Raw genomic sequence first — 14,340 nt, 5'->3', positions numbered from 1 at the left:
TCATTATGTCATTAATCGACATTACCTTACAGCTTTTCCTCACTCTTTGACGATGTAATGCATCATTAGATAAACTCCTCGTTGGATGTAAACTCCTGTGGCACTAAATCTGAGCTAGCACTGTAGAAAATATTGAAAACTTCAGTTTGTCAAGCCGTAGGAGTCCTGAAGGCGTTTGATGTAAGCTTTCCAACATTTCCTCTCTGCTGAGTGCTAATTGCTGTGCTGTTTCTGTCAGTTCGATGGTGTGGGCAACACTGTGAGGTCTCTGAGGATCTCTGAGAGTGCGGTCTGATGTCCGACGAGTCGGCCCGGGGAAGAAGCAGAAACAGAACTTTAATAAACCAATTCAGATTATTACTGCAGGGACTGTGTCACATTTAGGAGTCGTTTCTATGATTTACCCTCAGATTATTTCCTCTTTTATGGCTGATGCAGATTATTATAGAGGTGGTTTTTGTAAGTAATGGTGTCATTTTACCTGAAACAGACATTTTACAGAGCAATTCTCATGAAAGAATATGAGAACAGTACTTTTTGAGCTCTTATAGGGATCTTTAAATCTGTAACAATACAAAGCAAATGCATACAGACCATAAAAAACCTGTTAGGTCTGAATCAAAGAAAATGCTGTTAATGTTGCATTGAATATAAGTAAACAGGTGTAAACTTGTGACTGCAACTTTTTGAGCTGAATTAAAAATAAAATAAATCACAGACTTTGGTTCGTCAGCTTTTCCTGTTGAGAAGCATGAATCGCACCAAAAGCTCTCTGTAAACACCCTGTCAATGATTACACACACACTCTCACACTCTGATTTTCTTTGTTTTGCAGGTGAAGCAGATCATGGAGGAAGCCGTGACAAAGAAGTTTGTCCACGAAGACAGCAGCCACATCATCGCTCTGTGCAGTGAGTCGGATTTTCTGTCAATACACTCACACAAAAACAGATCGTCTTCCTTTTTTCTCCTGTCCTGAGCACACACACTCGCACAGCCTCACACACACTTGTTGAGCAGCCCAGCAGGTGGTTGGGTGCTGCGTCTCCGTCAAGGACTTAGTTTGACGTCACTGAGCTGCTGCATCAATGGAAAGTTAATAATCACAGTGGAGCTAATGGAAACCAATTTCAGAGACAGGCTGTACAGAAACCAGGCTTTCTGAGTCCCGGACACGTCTGCGTGTGTATGTGTGTGTGTGTGTGTGTGTGTGTATGTGTGTGTGTGTGTGTGTGTGTGTGTGTGTGTGTGTGTGTGTGTGTGTGTGTGTGTGTGTGTGTGTGTAACAGAGGGGTTGCCTCTCCTGACCGGATGCTTGGTCTTGCAGTGTGTGAGTCACAGCTTCCAGTCAGTCACAGAGCAGACTCAGCTGCAGCATCAGATTAGCAGTTACACCCTAGCATCATTTAGAGCCTAACATACAGGACACAAAACAGAAAAGAAAAAAGTGATACAAAATATACTTAATGCTTTAAAAAGTTTTGAGAGGATTTTAAATCCTGTCTGAGCTCTGGACTTTATTACATCTGTTAAGTTTGACGTGCAGAGACATAATGTCTATGTGTTTGGGACATGTAAGAGTGGAAATGAAGGATTGTAGAGGATGCAGGTGTGTGCTTGTGAAGTGTTATAAAATGGCAGGAGACAGGCAGGCTGAACACACCACATAACTCAAAGAAAAATGCATGAAGAATCAGAAAAATGTCAGAATGATTTTGATGGACAATTGGATGATCAGCATCTTCAGTCAGGGAGGAGTTGATTAATACTGTACACCAGGGGTTTCCAAACTTTACTATGCCTAGGCCCCTCAAACAGCATTTGCTTCTGGCTAGGGACCCCGGTTGGAAACCAACAGACTATAATTTAAAATATGAAAAGAAATGTCACCTATAAGAATGAATTTGTTAACTTTTACTCACTTTTTAATTATTGTTAAGAATAAGAAATCATGAACAACATCACCACATTATGACACTTGACATGTTACATGTTCAGGACAAATTGTTATAAAAAAATACACCAGTTTCTATTTTTTTCCCTTTCCTCCAATTTTCTGAGGGCCCCCTAGTGCCTCCTGGTGCCCCCCCAGGGGGGCCAAACTTTGAAAAAAAACATTGGTTGTTTGACTCTTAGGGCTATAATTTTGTAGACCAGGCGCAAGCACAGGCGCACCTGCCCTGCGCTGGCCTTCGCCGCGCGGACAGGGCGTGGCCAACGCACTTTGCAAATTTCCTGCAGTGCTAAGAGAGGCGCAGTCAAGGTGCAGAGGAGGGCAGAGGAGGGCAGAGGTGCGCCTCCACGCCTCCCTCCGCGAAAATGGCAGAGAGGGAGGAGAAAAGTCGCGAGTGGGTTTAACACAGCCAAGCGCTGTTTTCACCAATCAAATGAGAGCCTCTCCTTGCCTTTAAAGGCCCTGCGACAGAGGCGCAGCGTCTGATTGGTCTGAGTGATCCCCAGCACAGCAGAGGGTATGCTGGAAAGACCCGGTAGCGGAGACGGTCAGAGCCGCTGTCCCTGCAGCAGGAGAATTGATAGCGGGGCACATCGGAGGACACGAAGCGCGTCACCTTGTGGGTCAGCTCCCGAACAGATTTAATCTGTTCCTTTGTCATTAATAGAAGTACAAAATGAAGAGACAGTAACACAGCTGGCTTATCCATTCAGAATACTTTTGATCCACCTGCACTCCTGGTTTGTCATCGCCAAATAGCAGAACCTTTGGTGATATACTGTATACTCTCCCGGTGTCTCCACCTCATCCTCCTTACAATAATGTACTCCATCCTTTTAGATCACGTTAAAAATAAAGACTAAAACAGAGAAATATGGGAAATCACGGGTAAATCCTGAGCGACATACATTTATTTTGTCTCATTTTTCTTTGTCTTTTCTCTCCCTCTTTTCTTTGAATTAAATAAAATGAGAGAAGCCAGATATATACTCAGTATCAGATGTTAATGCTGTTTATTGTTTAATTGTAAGATGTGCATCAAACTTCCAGCTGCCGTCAGGTTAACTTTCCATTATGACAAACGGCTTTAATCTGACATCAGATGTGACGGGACAGTTAATATAGATATAAATGTATATGCTGGTTCAGACAGTTACATTAAATAGTGATTGCTGTGATTGTTAATTGCGTTAAAATGTGCCTGACACTCTGGAAACCTGCCTCTGAGGCTTTGATGGCATGTGCGCACATGTGCGCCTGTCACCAAATTACAGCTGCGGAGGGTGCGCTCCGCTTTGCGCCGAGGATAGACCAGGTTTGAGCTGGCGAGCTTTCAGCGCACTTTTTTGGCACAAAATTGTCGCTGCGCCAACATGAATCTGCTGACACCTCCCCCTGGTGCGCTGTCAACTCCCCCAGGCGCGCAGTCACACCTTTCTCTGTGCAGACGGTCTACCAAATTGTCAAATTGGCAGCGCAAGTCGGTGCGCCGCACGAAATTAGCACTGCGCAGGCTGCGCCAGGCTTGCGCCCCCTGCGCAGCGCCATGAAATTAGAGCCCTTAATGTTAGCCTTGTGATTGGCTGTAAGCTATCCAGGATGCAGTACCCTACCTTATGTCCATAAACAGCTGTAAAACATGACCTCAAAAGTAGGGGTACACAATCACAAATTTCTATCCGATCACTGATCTTTAAAAAGCTTGACCTGTTGATACCGATTTGGGCTGATTTACTGACAGCATATACCTTCAATGTTCCAATCTTATTCTGTTGAAAATCATTGAACTATGTCCTGAGTTTTAGGTCTCAGAGCAAAAAACAACAAAGACTATCATTAAAAGTGTATTTCATACGCACCTGAGGGAAAGAAGGCCAGACAGTCCTTGAGCAAAGACACACACAAACAAAGCACCATTCTAAATCCCCAGTCATCTTAATTAAGTTATTGTGAAACCTTTGTGCCGCTTCAATGTCCTTTAAAACTGAGGTGACACCTTGCACAAGCTAGCAGCTCATATAGAGACCACGCCCCTAGTTATGCAAACTTTAAATGTTAAAACAGTTTAATCCACTGAGCTGAATAAGCTTGAGAGAGCCAAACTTTTTTTTTTAACAGGCTTTGAATGTGTAAATTTCTCCTGAAAAAAAATGGAATGGATAAAATATGAACTGTGATTGTGATTGACTCAAGTTTGGAGCCAGCCTCGACCGGCCACTCAAGGAGCTGCAATTCTTCTTAAATAAGCAGCTTTAGGTGGATGCAGCTTGACTTTACAAAAGGAAGCACAGTGTTTTGAATTTGCTCGATGTAAAGAAAAATTCATTTCTTTTTATTAATGATAAGCTCTCTGGATATTTTTAATGTGGGGACCTGCTGCTGGGAGGTCAGTGAAGTTTTTATTTTCCCTGAAAGAAAGACAGAAAAGATTTTGTCACAAATCTCTTTTGATCCACTCCAGCAGTTCTGCTCCTGTGTTTTCTGTTTATCATGGTGGAAGCTGTTTCCTCCCTGATGTTAGCATTAGGTCATTTTCCTGAGACGGATCGCTATGAGTCATCGTACAAACCCTGCTCGGTGACCAGATGACCCCCTTAAGCAAATTATGACACAGCTTTGAACCATTACTGTGTGCTGGGTTTGTATGTGCGGATTGGACCGTGTGTGGCCTTGTGTGTGTGTGTGTGTGTGTGTGCATGTGTGTGTGAGAGAGAGAGAGAAGGAGAGAGTGTGACAGCTGTGACATCATCTTCTGCTTTAGGTTGTTTTCTTGGAAACAAAACTTCTGTCTTGTTTTTTTTACTTGTTGCTTTCTAGAAAAAAAGCTCCTGTTTGGATTTTTCTGATCAGAATTAACACTCAGTCATATCGTGCAGCTGGTTTTGCCTGATGTTACGTAACACTATGACATTCATCACGTATGTTTTCATCTGAGCTCACCCTGCACACAGACTGCTCTGCTCTGTAAATGCCACGCAGCATGTCAGTGTCACTCCGGGGTATCAGACAGTGTGAGTCCCACTCCCAGAGAAACTGCAGGAGAACATCATGACGTCAGCCCTACAGCGATGCTAGCCTCAGAGCTCAGAGCTCTCAGTTCAAGGTGCAGGGGGTCAAAGGTCAGATGATTATGATGACCAGTGATGTCAGAGCAGGTATGAGTCACCCTCCCCAACCACACACACACACACTGGCTGTTTCCCAAAGCCCAGGTACCTTGCCTTGCCTTGGTCTGATGTGGGCGTGGGGTGGGTGTGGGCAGGCATCCACATCATCAGTCGCTGCCCAAGTGCTGTTCCAATGTTCATGTCCTCCGGAGGCATATGTCCTCCGTTTGGTTAGCATGTGGCTAATTGACCAAGGATACCCAGGTGTATCCTTCGCTGCCTTGCCATGGCTATAAATACCCAACATGCAACGCGTGAATCTACAAAATAGGGAAAAAAAATGGAAGGAAAAGACGCACCAGCGGAGGCGTGTGGTAAATTCCAAATTAAATGTAAGTAACAAAATACACCTCTGAAAATAACAACTTATACCATGTCCACCACTTAACTCTTTTGTGTGTCACTCACGTAACTATAATTACTGAGAAGCTGCACCTGCAGAGTGTCAATGATGTGACAATAAAAAAGCAGAAAGTGTAGAAAAGTGGCAAGTTATGACAATATTTGAAGCCGTCTGAGCTCCTCCCAAAATATGCCTTTGTAGACTGTTCCATTAGCATCTCCTTTTGAGCAGAGGCAGGACACTTGCCTTGGATTGAAAGGAAGTGGCTTTGGAGGCACTGCCTTCCAAGGCAAGGCAAGGCAAGGTACCTGGGCTTTGGGAAACAGCCACTGTCCTCTCCGCCTGACACCTGTTCGTTGTGTCTCTTCTTCTGCTAATGAGGGTCAGAGTCAATCCTGTTTCATCAGAGGAGAGTCGGATACCACAGCCGTAGAGGAGGAGATAAAAACAGACACATTCAGGCCCGGTGTGTGCAGCAAGATTCAAAATTTCTCATCATGCATGACATTTACTAAAACAGCTTCACTCTGTAGCAGAATGTTTGCATCCACATCAGGGTTAAAAAATTACCTTAAAGGGGACATATGCTTGTTTCTCCTTTTCACTATGCCAGACTAGGATGCCTGTAAAGCATTTCTGCCCTCAGTACAAGTCATTTAGTTCCTTCATTGCCTCACAATAGCATTCTCAATATCCTCAGTTTAGGCCATTCTGAAGATCTCGTTGAAACGCTCCGTTTCCAGAATGACCTCCAGTAACCTCGCAACGTCACAGCCCTTTGTGCTCTGATTGGTCAGTTCTATTAGAGGGGCCGAGGGGGTAGAGCCAGGGGGTGGTTTTTGCAGCATGGCAGTATTTACAAAATCGCCATATTGGATGGAGCAGACCGAGCGAGTTTGCTGTTTGCCAAAACTTCACCGTAAGGCATTGATAGCACTAATAAAATGGCAGAGTGTAGGACACGTCCTTTTGTATTGGACCCCGAGTCAGACTCGGACGGTTCTGCAGCTCAGGAGGAAGAAAATCCACCTCGACACAGATCATCTCAGGACGCGTCAGTGTGGTGAGTCAAACCGGTACTGTAACATGTATAGTTTATACGTTTATACTCGGCTCTTGGTGGGTGTATCCCTCGGTGGCGGTTGTGTGACTAACTGACATCACAGAGGAGGAGCTGCTTTATCAGATTACTCCAATAAAAAGAAAGGATCCTCGTGTCGTCATGAAGGTCAAAATCTTGCAGCCAAATGTCATTGACCTATTTTCAGAGGCATCAAATCTTGTTCTAGGATATCAGAAAAAATACAATATCTCATTTTTTGAAAATTCAGGGGGTGAAAGGTCTTGTTTTCAAATTTATTATTTTATATGTAAGTATTAAATCAGGGATCAGCATGATATGTCCCCTTTAAGAAAAAATATTTTCCAGCTCAGTTTAATCAAAAGTTACCTTTTACCTTTCAGCTTCGACACCCTTCCCAGTCTTTGGTAATTACAAGAAACTGTCTTTTAACACATGGATAAAAACATAGATATTTCACTGATTCCTAGTATTTCATTAGATTGACTCTAAAACATCACATTTTTCTGCGGACCCTGTGCGTTCATGACGGGTTCCTCCCTCTGACATTATATTTAGAGGAAATATTACTGGCACTCCAGCTGACCGTGACCTCCACTCATCTCTCGCTGACTTAGCTCCTCTTGGGTTTCATTGAGATTGTGTCTCAGAGTGACAGATGTGGTATCATCTTTTCCACATCAGGCTGGTACGCTGAGTTGGTTTCAGAAATTGGATTTTGATCCATCTGTGATTCACATTTGGACGTCTGGATGGCTGTCTGATTGCTCTTGAAGCACAACACAAAAAAGATGGAGCAGAAAAATAATCAGATGGAATGACAAAAACAAACCAGACCAAAGGGACGCCATGAATAAATGTAGGTAGGTTTTCAAGTTTTCTGAATAAACTAAAGCATCTTACAGACTCTGTGGTTGGCTGTATTGGTTTCTGCCAACGATAACATAAAACCAACGAATCAGCTGATGAAAAGTCTTTTCTCGTCATATTTTATCCTCTTTTATTAGTAATGCTGATGAGTCTGTTTCCCTGGATGGTCAGTGAGATGTCAGTGGGCGATGGTGGCACCCTGGTTATAGATAGGAACCTGCAGGATGTTTGTTGGCTCGTCTCTCTGCGTGGTTGGACTCCTCTGTTGTGTAACTGTGTCTGTGTGTAGGATTTCAAAACTTCGTCACAACATTTCAGTTGATCACATAACTCACCCTCATTAGCCTCTCAAATGGGGGAGTCAATTTGTTTTATGTGAGGTTTCTCTTTGCTGTAGTTGACTGAGTTTCTTGCACATTACCTCGCTCTGTGTGCTATTATAATGAAAGCCTTAACCTGTGTCCTAAAAGATCCCATGTCTTCACATGTGCTGGAGATGTGTTATTAATAGAGCACCAAAAATACAGTCATTAAAAAGCTACCACCATCTTCACCAGCTCCATTTTTCCTTCATGTCGAGCCAAAAATGAAGAACTTAAATATTCATGTGAAACCAGAATAGTCTTCCATCTTTTGAACACGAGCTGCCCTAAAATATTCAGTCTTCAATTAACTGTACAGCCTGTAATTAAGAGACTAATGGGTAATTATGGATGAAGCCAAAGCACCGAAGCTTATTAAACTGTCATTATGTCGACACTCTGGAGAAAGACTTTTACCAGCCTCAGTGTTTGGAGTCAGAAAAGTCGCGGTTTGAATAAGAACAAAATCTAAGTAGGAAATCTATTTAAAGAAGGAGAAACAGCTGCTCAGTCTGCTTTAATGCCTTTTTATCGATACATCAGTACTTTAGACACTTTGTGCATTGAAACCAAGTAAAAGCATTAAAATTTCTTACTGGTGGGACAAAGAACTCAGAGAGTGGTACTGTGAACTGTGCTCCTGATATCTGCTCAGCTTCAACCCAAACACTCAAAGGGCTCTAATTTCGTAGACCAGGCGCAAGCGCAGGCAGCGCAGGCAGCGCAGGCAGCGCAGCGCCGACCTTTGCCGCATGGACAGGGTGTGACCAGCGCACTTTGCAAGTTTCCCGCAGTGCCAAGAGAGGCACAGTCAAGGCGCAGAGGAGTGCAGAGGAGCGCGTCCACGCCTCCCTCTGCGCAAATGACAGAGGGGAAGAAAGGCCGCGAGTGGGTAACTAAAACAGAGAAATATGGGAAATCACAGGTTAATCCTGAGTGACATACATTTATTCTGTCTCTTTATTCTTCGTCTTTTCTCTCCCTCTTTTCTTTGAATTAAATGAAATGAGAGAAGCCAGATATATACTCAGTATCAGATGTTATGGCTGTTTATTGTTTAATTGTAAGATGTCACCAAATTACAGCTGCGGGTGGTGCACTCCGTTTTGCGCCGAGGATAGACCAGGTTGGAGCTGGCGAGCTTTCAGCGCACTTTTTTGGCACGAAATTGTCACTGCGCCAACATGAATCTGCTGACACCTCCCCCTGGTGCGCCGTCACACCCATCTCTGCGCAGACGGTCTACCAAATTGTCAATTTGGCAGCACACCGTGGTGCGCCACACGATATTAGCGCAGGGTGCGCCAGGCTTGTGCCCCCTGCACGCTGCGCCACGAAATTAGAGTCCAACGACTCAAACCCATAAAGTTTTACAGCTCTGTGCAGTAAACTCCTTTGTTTTGAGTCTTACTCTAGAGATGTTAGTAGGGATGAGACAATATGCTATTCTTGTGATTTGATTTAATTTCAATTTTTGGGCTGCTGATTTGAATTAAATTGCGATTCTTCGATATTTACAATTTTTGAGATTTTAAGTTTGCTTTTGTAAAATCAGACCATGTGAAAAAGTTAAAAGATGATAATACTGTCTACAGACTGTATCAGGAGCCATATCTACTTTAAAAAACGCGTCATTTGAGTCAGAGAAAAACAATTCGCCCTCCGCTGGAGAAAAGTGGTAACATTTTTCAATTTAGTTTATAAACAAAGACTGAAACAAAGAATTTGAATTTGAAAAAAATATGTATAAATGAATAAATAAATAGATAAATATATAAATATATAAATATATATATATATATATATATATATATATATATATATATATATATATATATATATATATATATATATATATATATATATTTTTTTTTTTTTTTTTCCAAGACTCCAGACTTTGATATTGTCAAACAAAAAGTCCTGATATATCGATTTTGATTTTTCTCTCCCACCCTTAGACCTTAGCATCTCCTCTCTCTGCTGTGCTCTCATTCAGACAAAGCCCAAATCAGTATGAACAACATGTAATGTTGGGCTGAATCATGAAAGACTTCTTACCTCTGCATGATGAAGTTGACTCGTGAAAGATAAGAGCACTTTTATTGAAGGTAAACAGAATAAAATATCTCTGTTAACATGTCATCATTCAGCTCTCCTTCTCAGAGCTTTGGCGTTGTCAAACCTTTGGAAAGAAATGAGGCAAATTTTGAAACTTTAAACTTTTGCGTCTGGCCAGAAAAGTAGATCACTTGTTTCTGATTCATGTTCAGTTTGACAGTTTGGCCCATTTTTACATCAGATGCCCTCCTGAATATAACTTCCCTCCTCATTTTCCTGAGCTGTACACTGGCTCATGTGCCTTTGGGTAATAACACCACTAAACTGAGGAATTTCAGGTTCAATGTGTTGATCAAAACTTCAACATATGACTGCCATAGCTGGACCAATGCCCCAACTTTCCAATTTATAGACGCCACCACTGAGGCATAGCTGCCCTGAACGGCTCACCATTGATCATCGTTGCTGTTGTTACTTCCTCTTCTGGTTGAGATGACTTTGTAGAGATCAGCACCTTAGTGATGCTTACACCAGGTCTGCTGTTGGTGCCTGGATTGCAGGACAGGACGATGCTCTACTCTTCGTTTTGCTGTTTGCCTGTGTGTTCAGTCTGGGGTGTAACAGGACCCCCAGACAGCTGGAGCCACAGACTGAGGAGTTCCCTGGATTCCCATCCCAATGGTGATCCTCTCCTTGTAAAACCTCAAACCATTTGAATCCTATGAAGTCACAATACAATCTGCCATTGACACATTATTTTGAAAGTCCCAAGATGTTTGAATAGTTTTCAAGTGTCTGACTTTCTGTCCTGCTCGATCTGCTCCAGCGTCTAGCAAAAACAGAGGTTTGGTATCTGACATAATTTGAAACATTGTTACTGTTATCCCTCACTCACTTCCCATGAGTACAGATTGGAGAAGGGGAGACGTAAAAGGAGATGAAACAAAGGTGATAATTGATCTGGGTGATCAGGGGGTAACAGGAGAATGCAATTTGATTAACTGGGAAAGTACGGAGGAGTGGAGCAGAGAGGGAAGGAGAGGTCGGTGAGTAAGAGAGGAAGGAAAGGCCTGCAGCGTCTAATGGGCTCATTAGGAGGCTCACGGTCGTGTAATGACCTGCCACTGAACGGACATCTGGGGCTGCACGCTCTGCAGACAGATGAACGGACGGAAATAGAAAGTGGACAGAGATTGTGGAGGACGGTAATAAAGAAGGAAGAAAAGGGAGATACATTTAACAATGGAAATAATGAAGGGGCATTTAACCAGGGATACATTCATCCTGGTTAATCTTCAGACGGATCTGCCTCATTGTGAATGCTGAATGATGAACAATAAGTTACATTTAGACTTCATTTTATCTCATTAAGACTCTAGATATCTGTGATTTTACCAAAATGTAATGATTTTATATCCTAAAGACCATCAAATCTTTTCATTTTAAATGATCTGAGCTTGTTAAATTATAATTGGTGACACTCTGATGCGTGTGTCCAAAGACAAGCTGGCCCTCCATTGTGTGAGAGAAAATCGAGCTGAATTTTAAACATCAGTGTTCTCAAAAGGTGATGGTTGTCGAGCAGAGAGCGCTAAGAGCGGTCCAGACGACTCCTCACAGCCACATCAGAGTCGTGACTGGAGAAACACGCTCTGCATGTAATGCTTTTAGCTCCATGCTCATCATAATGCTAACGCTTCTGCTGTACACACACACACACACACACACACAAAGCACACTGCTTCACATCTGAGGAGCAGGGTTTAAGAGGTTGGGCTCGATAACTGGACATCCTGATACAAAAATAAACTGTCATCACAGGTTTTTCTAACTGGAATTATATTCTCCCAGACTCATATTCAAAGTGGCAAGACTATGATTGATGGGCCAAAGTGTTAATGCTGGATGTGCAGACCAAGGGTGAATTCCAATTCCTCCTTTTACCCTCGAACTTAACCCTTGATCTCAAAAATGTGCGATCTCACGAAGTGCCAGCGCTGTCTTGATTCTAAGAATGTCAAGTTAAGGGACAAGTTTGAGGGCTGTACGGCTCCTCAAATTGAGATTTCCTGGCACCACCCTCGAGAGTAAGGGCTACCGAGAATGCATTGCGTATTTTCACCAGCTTCACGCAACCAACATGGCGTCCAAAGCGGCGAAAAGAACGAGCTACAAATGAAGTATTTTCATCAATATGAAATAGAAACATATTACGAAAACCATTGTATCATCTTATTTAAGCCCTCTTCACGGATTATTGACCTCATTATTGCATAACATTCATTTCATGTTTGCCAGCCGGACTGGCGGTCCCGGTTTCTGTGCACAGCTTCAGTCATAACCTAAAGTTACAGTAGCGGAGATGGATGGAACATTTCGTCCGTATTTTGCATGAAAATACAGCACATCTTACGATTATGGGCCGACGGACGAAATGGACAAACACACGTAGAATATGAATGGGCCCTGCACACTGTATATCAACGGAGGACTGATGTATACTCTACTGTATTTAGCTAATGTTACTAAGATAAACAGAGCGGTCTTTTCTCTCTGTCAGGCAACAAAAAACCCGCAGACCCGTCGGTGATAGCTGTTTCTAGCTCATGATGAAACTGACAGGGTTACAATTGCTAATATGAGGAATAATAAACAATGTTGTCCCTATGTCATTTCAGGGACTACAGAGCTTCTTTTTCTTTTTCTTTATTTTTTTTTAAATTGGCAGACTGAATGCAGCTTGGGTAGAGTGCTGCCCCCACAGTCTGAAGACATAACAGCTTTTAAGGGGTGTCCCATTTGTAAGTCACGAAATAGCCCTTAACACTTGGTTAAGGGAGGAATTGGAATTCACCCCAAGCGTGTGCAGATTTTCAAACCTCTACATATTCATACATATGTTTTAGAAATAACCAGATCTTCAGGAGACTTGCTGAAACGATGAGGTCATTGCATGAGAATCTCTTAACATGACATGTTAGAGAGAGGGGCCTCAAACACCAAGGTCTGTTCATAGCTCCACCCCTGACAGACCTCCAGAGGGCTAGCCAATCACAGTGAAGGGAGTTTGTGGGGCGGGCAGCCTTGGAAAGAAAGCCGCTAAACGCCACATTCAGACAGAGGCTGAAATAAGGGTTAAAGAAAACACCAGGGTGAGAATCATAGGGATTTTTTTTTTGAGCAGTCAATAATACAAAGGTATTACAGGCACCCCAGAGGGACAGAATAAAGACTAAAAAAGGCAAAATAACCCCTCTTAAGTGCTGTGTCTCTCAGACTCTCCTACTGCATCAGAGAGGATACAGGTGAGTTTCTGGGCTGTGATTTCTGCAGGTCACCTAAAGAGTTTTTATTGATTGATGGATTTCCTGATCATGTCCCTTTTTCTATAAAAGAAACAACTCCAAAACCGAAACCAGTTAAAAAAGTCAATGAAACAACTCCAGTCTAAGACTAGTGTCTCCTTTATGAGCTTTTGTGAATAGATTACTGTGAGGGGGCAGCCAGCTGAGCTACCACAGGAGTCCACTTTTAATTTGCTTTTCTTTGCTCTTTGGTTTTACTTTTCACAGACAACACCTGCAAAAATGTGAAAAGCTTTACACCCTTATAGTGAAGATTTAATTAGGGTCCACTGTGGATGTTATTGTCTCCCAACCCTCCCGCAGACAATAATCAGAGAGTTAATGTGCTTAAAGATTAAAAAGATAGAAAGGAATCTAAATATAAACTAAGTGTTGATATATTAAAGGGGTTTTCCACCAATGCAGAAGAAAAAATAAAGACGCCAAGGCCTGAGAGGATACATCTCCTAGCCGAGGATGCATTAGTCTCACAGTATTACTTCCCCCAAACCTACGCACACCTCCTGCAGACATGAAAGGTGGAGGCAAAACTTTATTTTTTAGTTTCCTCCCTCTCACAGCAGACAGGGGAGAGGTTTCCACAGCAGAAAAATGCATCAAATGTCCATGAAAACTTCTCAAAGCCCTCCTGCAGAATAATCGCATCCTCAGCCGTCGGCCCAAACGGCCCCCAAAATTCAAACTGAATTTCTCTCTTCTTGCAAAACCTCCATGAACTCAGACAGAGGCGTGAGGATTGATTTCAGGCCTTCAGACCACCTTTTACTCTATTCATGGGCTGGAGACTGTAAGATGTCTCTTAATACATCTGCAGACCCCAAACCCTTCTGATCTGTGATTGGTCAGATCTGATTGGACTGAGCAGATCATTACCCACTCTGGATTATGGTCTGCCTACACACCCTGCATTATAAATAGAAGCTGTGGATGTATGAAATGAACCTACTCTTCATGTGTGTAATGCTGGTTGCAGCTGGAACACGTGTTGTTCTGTAGGAGCAGATAGAAACCGGCATGTACGTTTGAGTAATCCAACCTGCTAAATCTGAATGAGCGCTTTGAGATGACAGGAGAGACCACGGTGGATCATTTACTACTTCCATCTGTCACTTCTCCCCCTCTCTTCACACTCTCCCTCTG

General features: G+C 42.8%; 1 protein-coding gene across 2 annotated transcripts in view; it reads left to right on the top strand.

Moving 5' to 3' along the window:
- The window catches only part of sgsm2 (small G protein signaling modulator 2), a 111,413-nt gene that overhangs the window by 18,729 nt on the left and 78,344 nt on the right, over window positions 1-14,340 (top strand). For both annotated transcript variants that reach the window (XM_074678821.1, XM_074678822.1), the window contains exon 2: window positions 836-911. In XM_074678821.1, coding sequence (XP_074534922.1) covers window positions 836-911 — 76 coding nt within the window. The remainder of the gene's footprint in view (window positions 1-835; window positions 912-14,340) is intronic.

This window comes from Halichoeres trimaculatus, unplaced genomic scaffold (genome assembly GCF_033239565.1).
Source record: "Halichoeres trimaculatus isolate MK-OKI-2021-1 unplaced genomic scaffold, fHalTri1.1 fHalTri1_scaffold_9, whole genome shotgun sequence".
Taxonomy (NCBI): Eukaryota; Metazoa; Chordata; class Actinopteri; order Labriformes; family Labridae; genus Halichoeres; species Halichoeres trimaculatus.
Note: the sequence above shows the minus strand (reverse complement) of the source record. Positions and strands in the feature narration are given on the sequence as shown.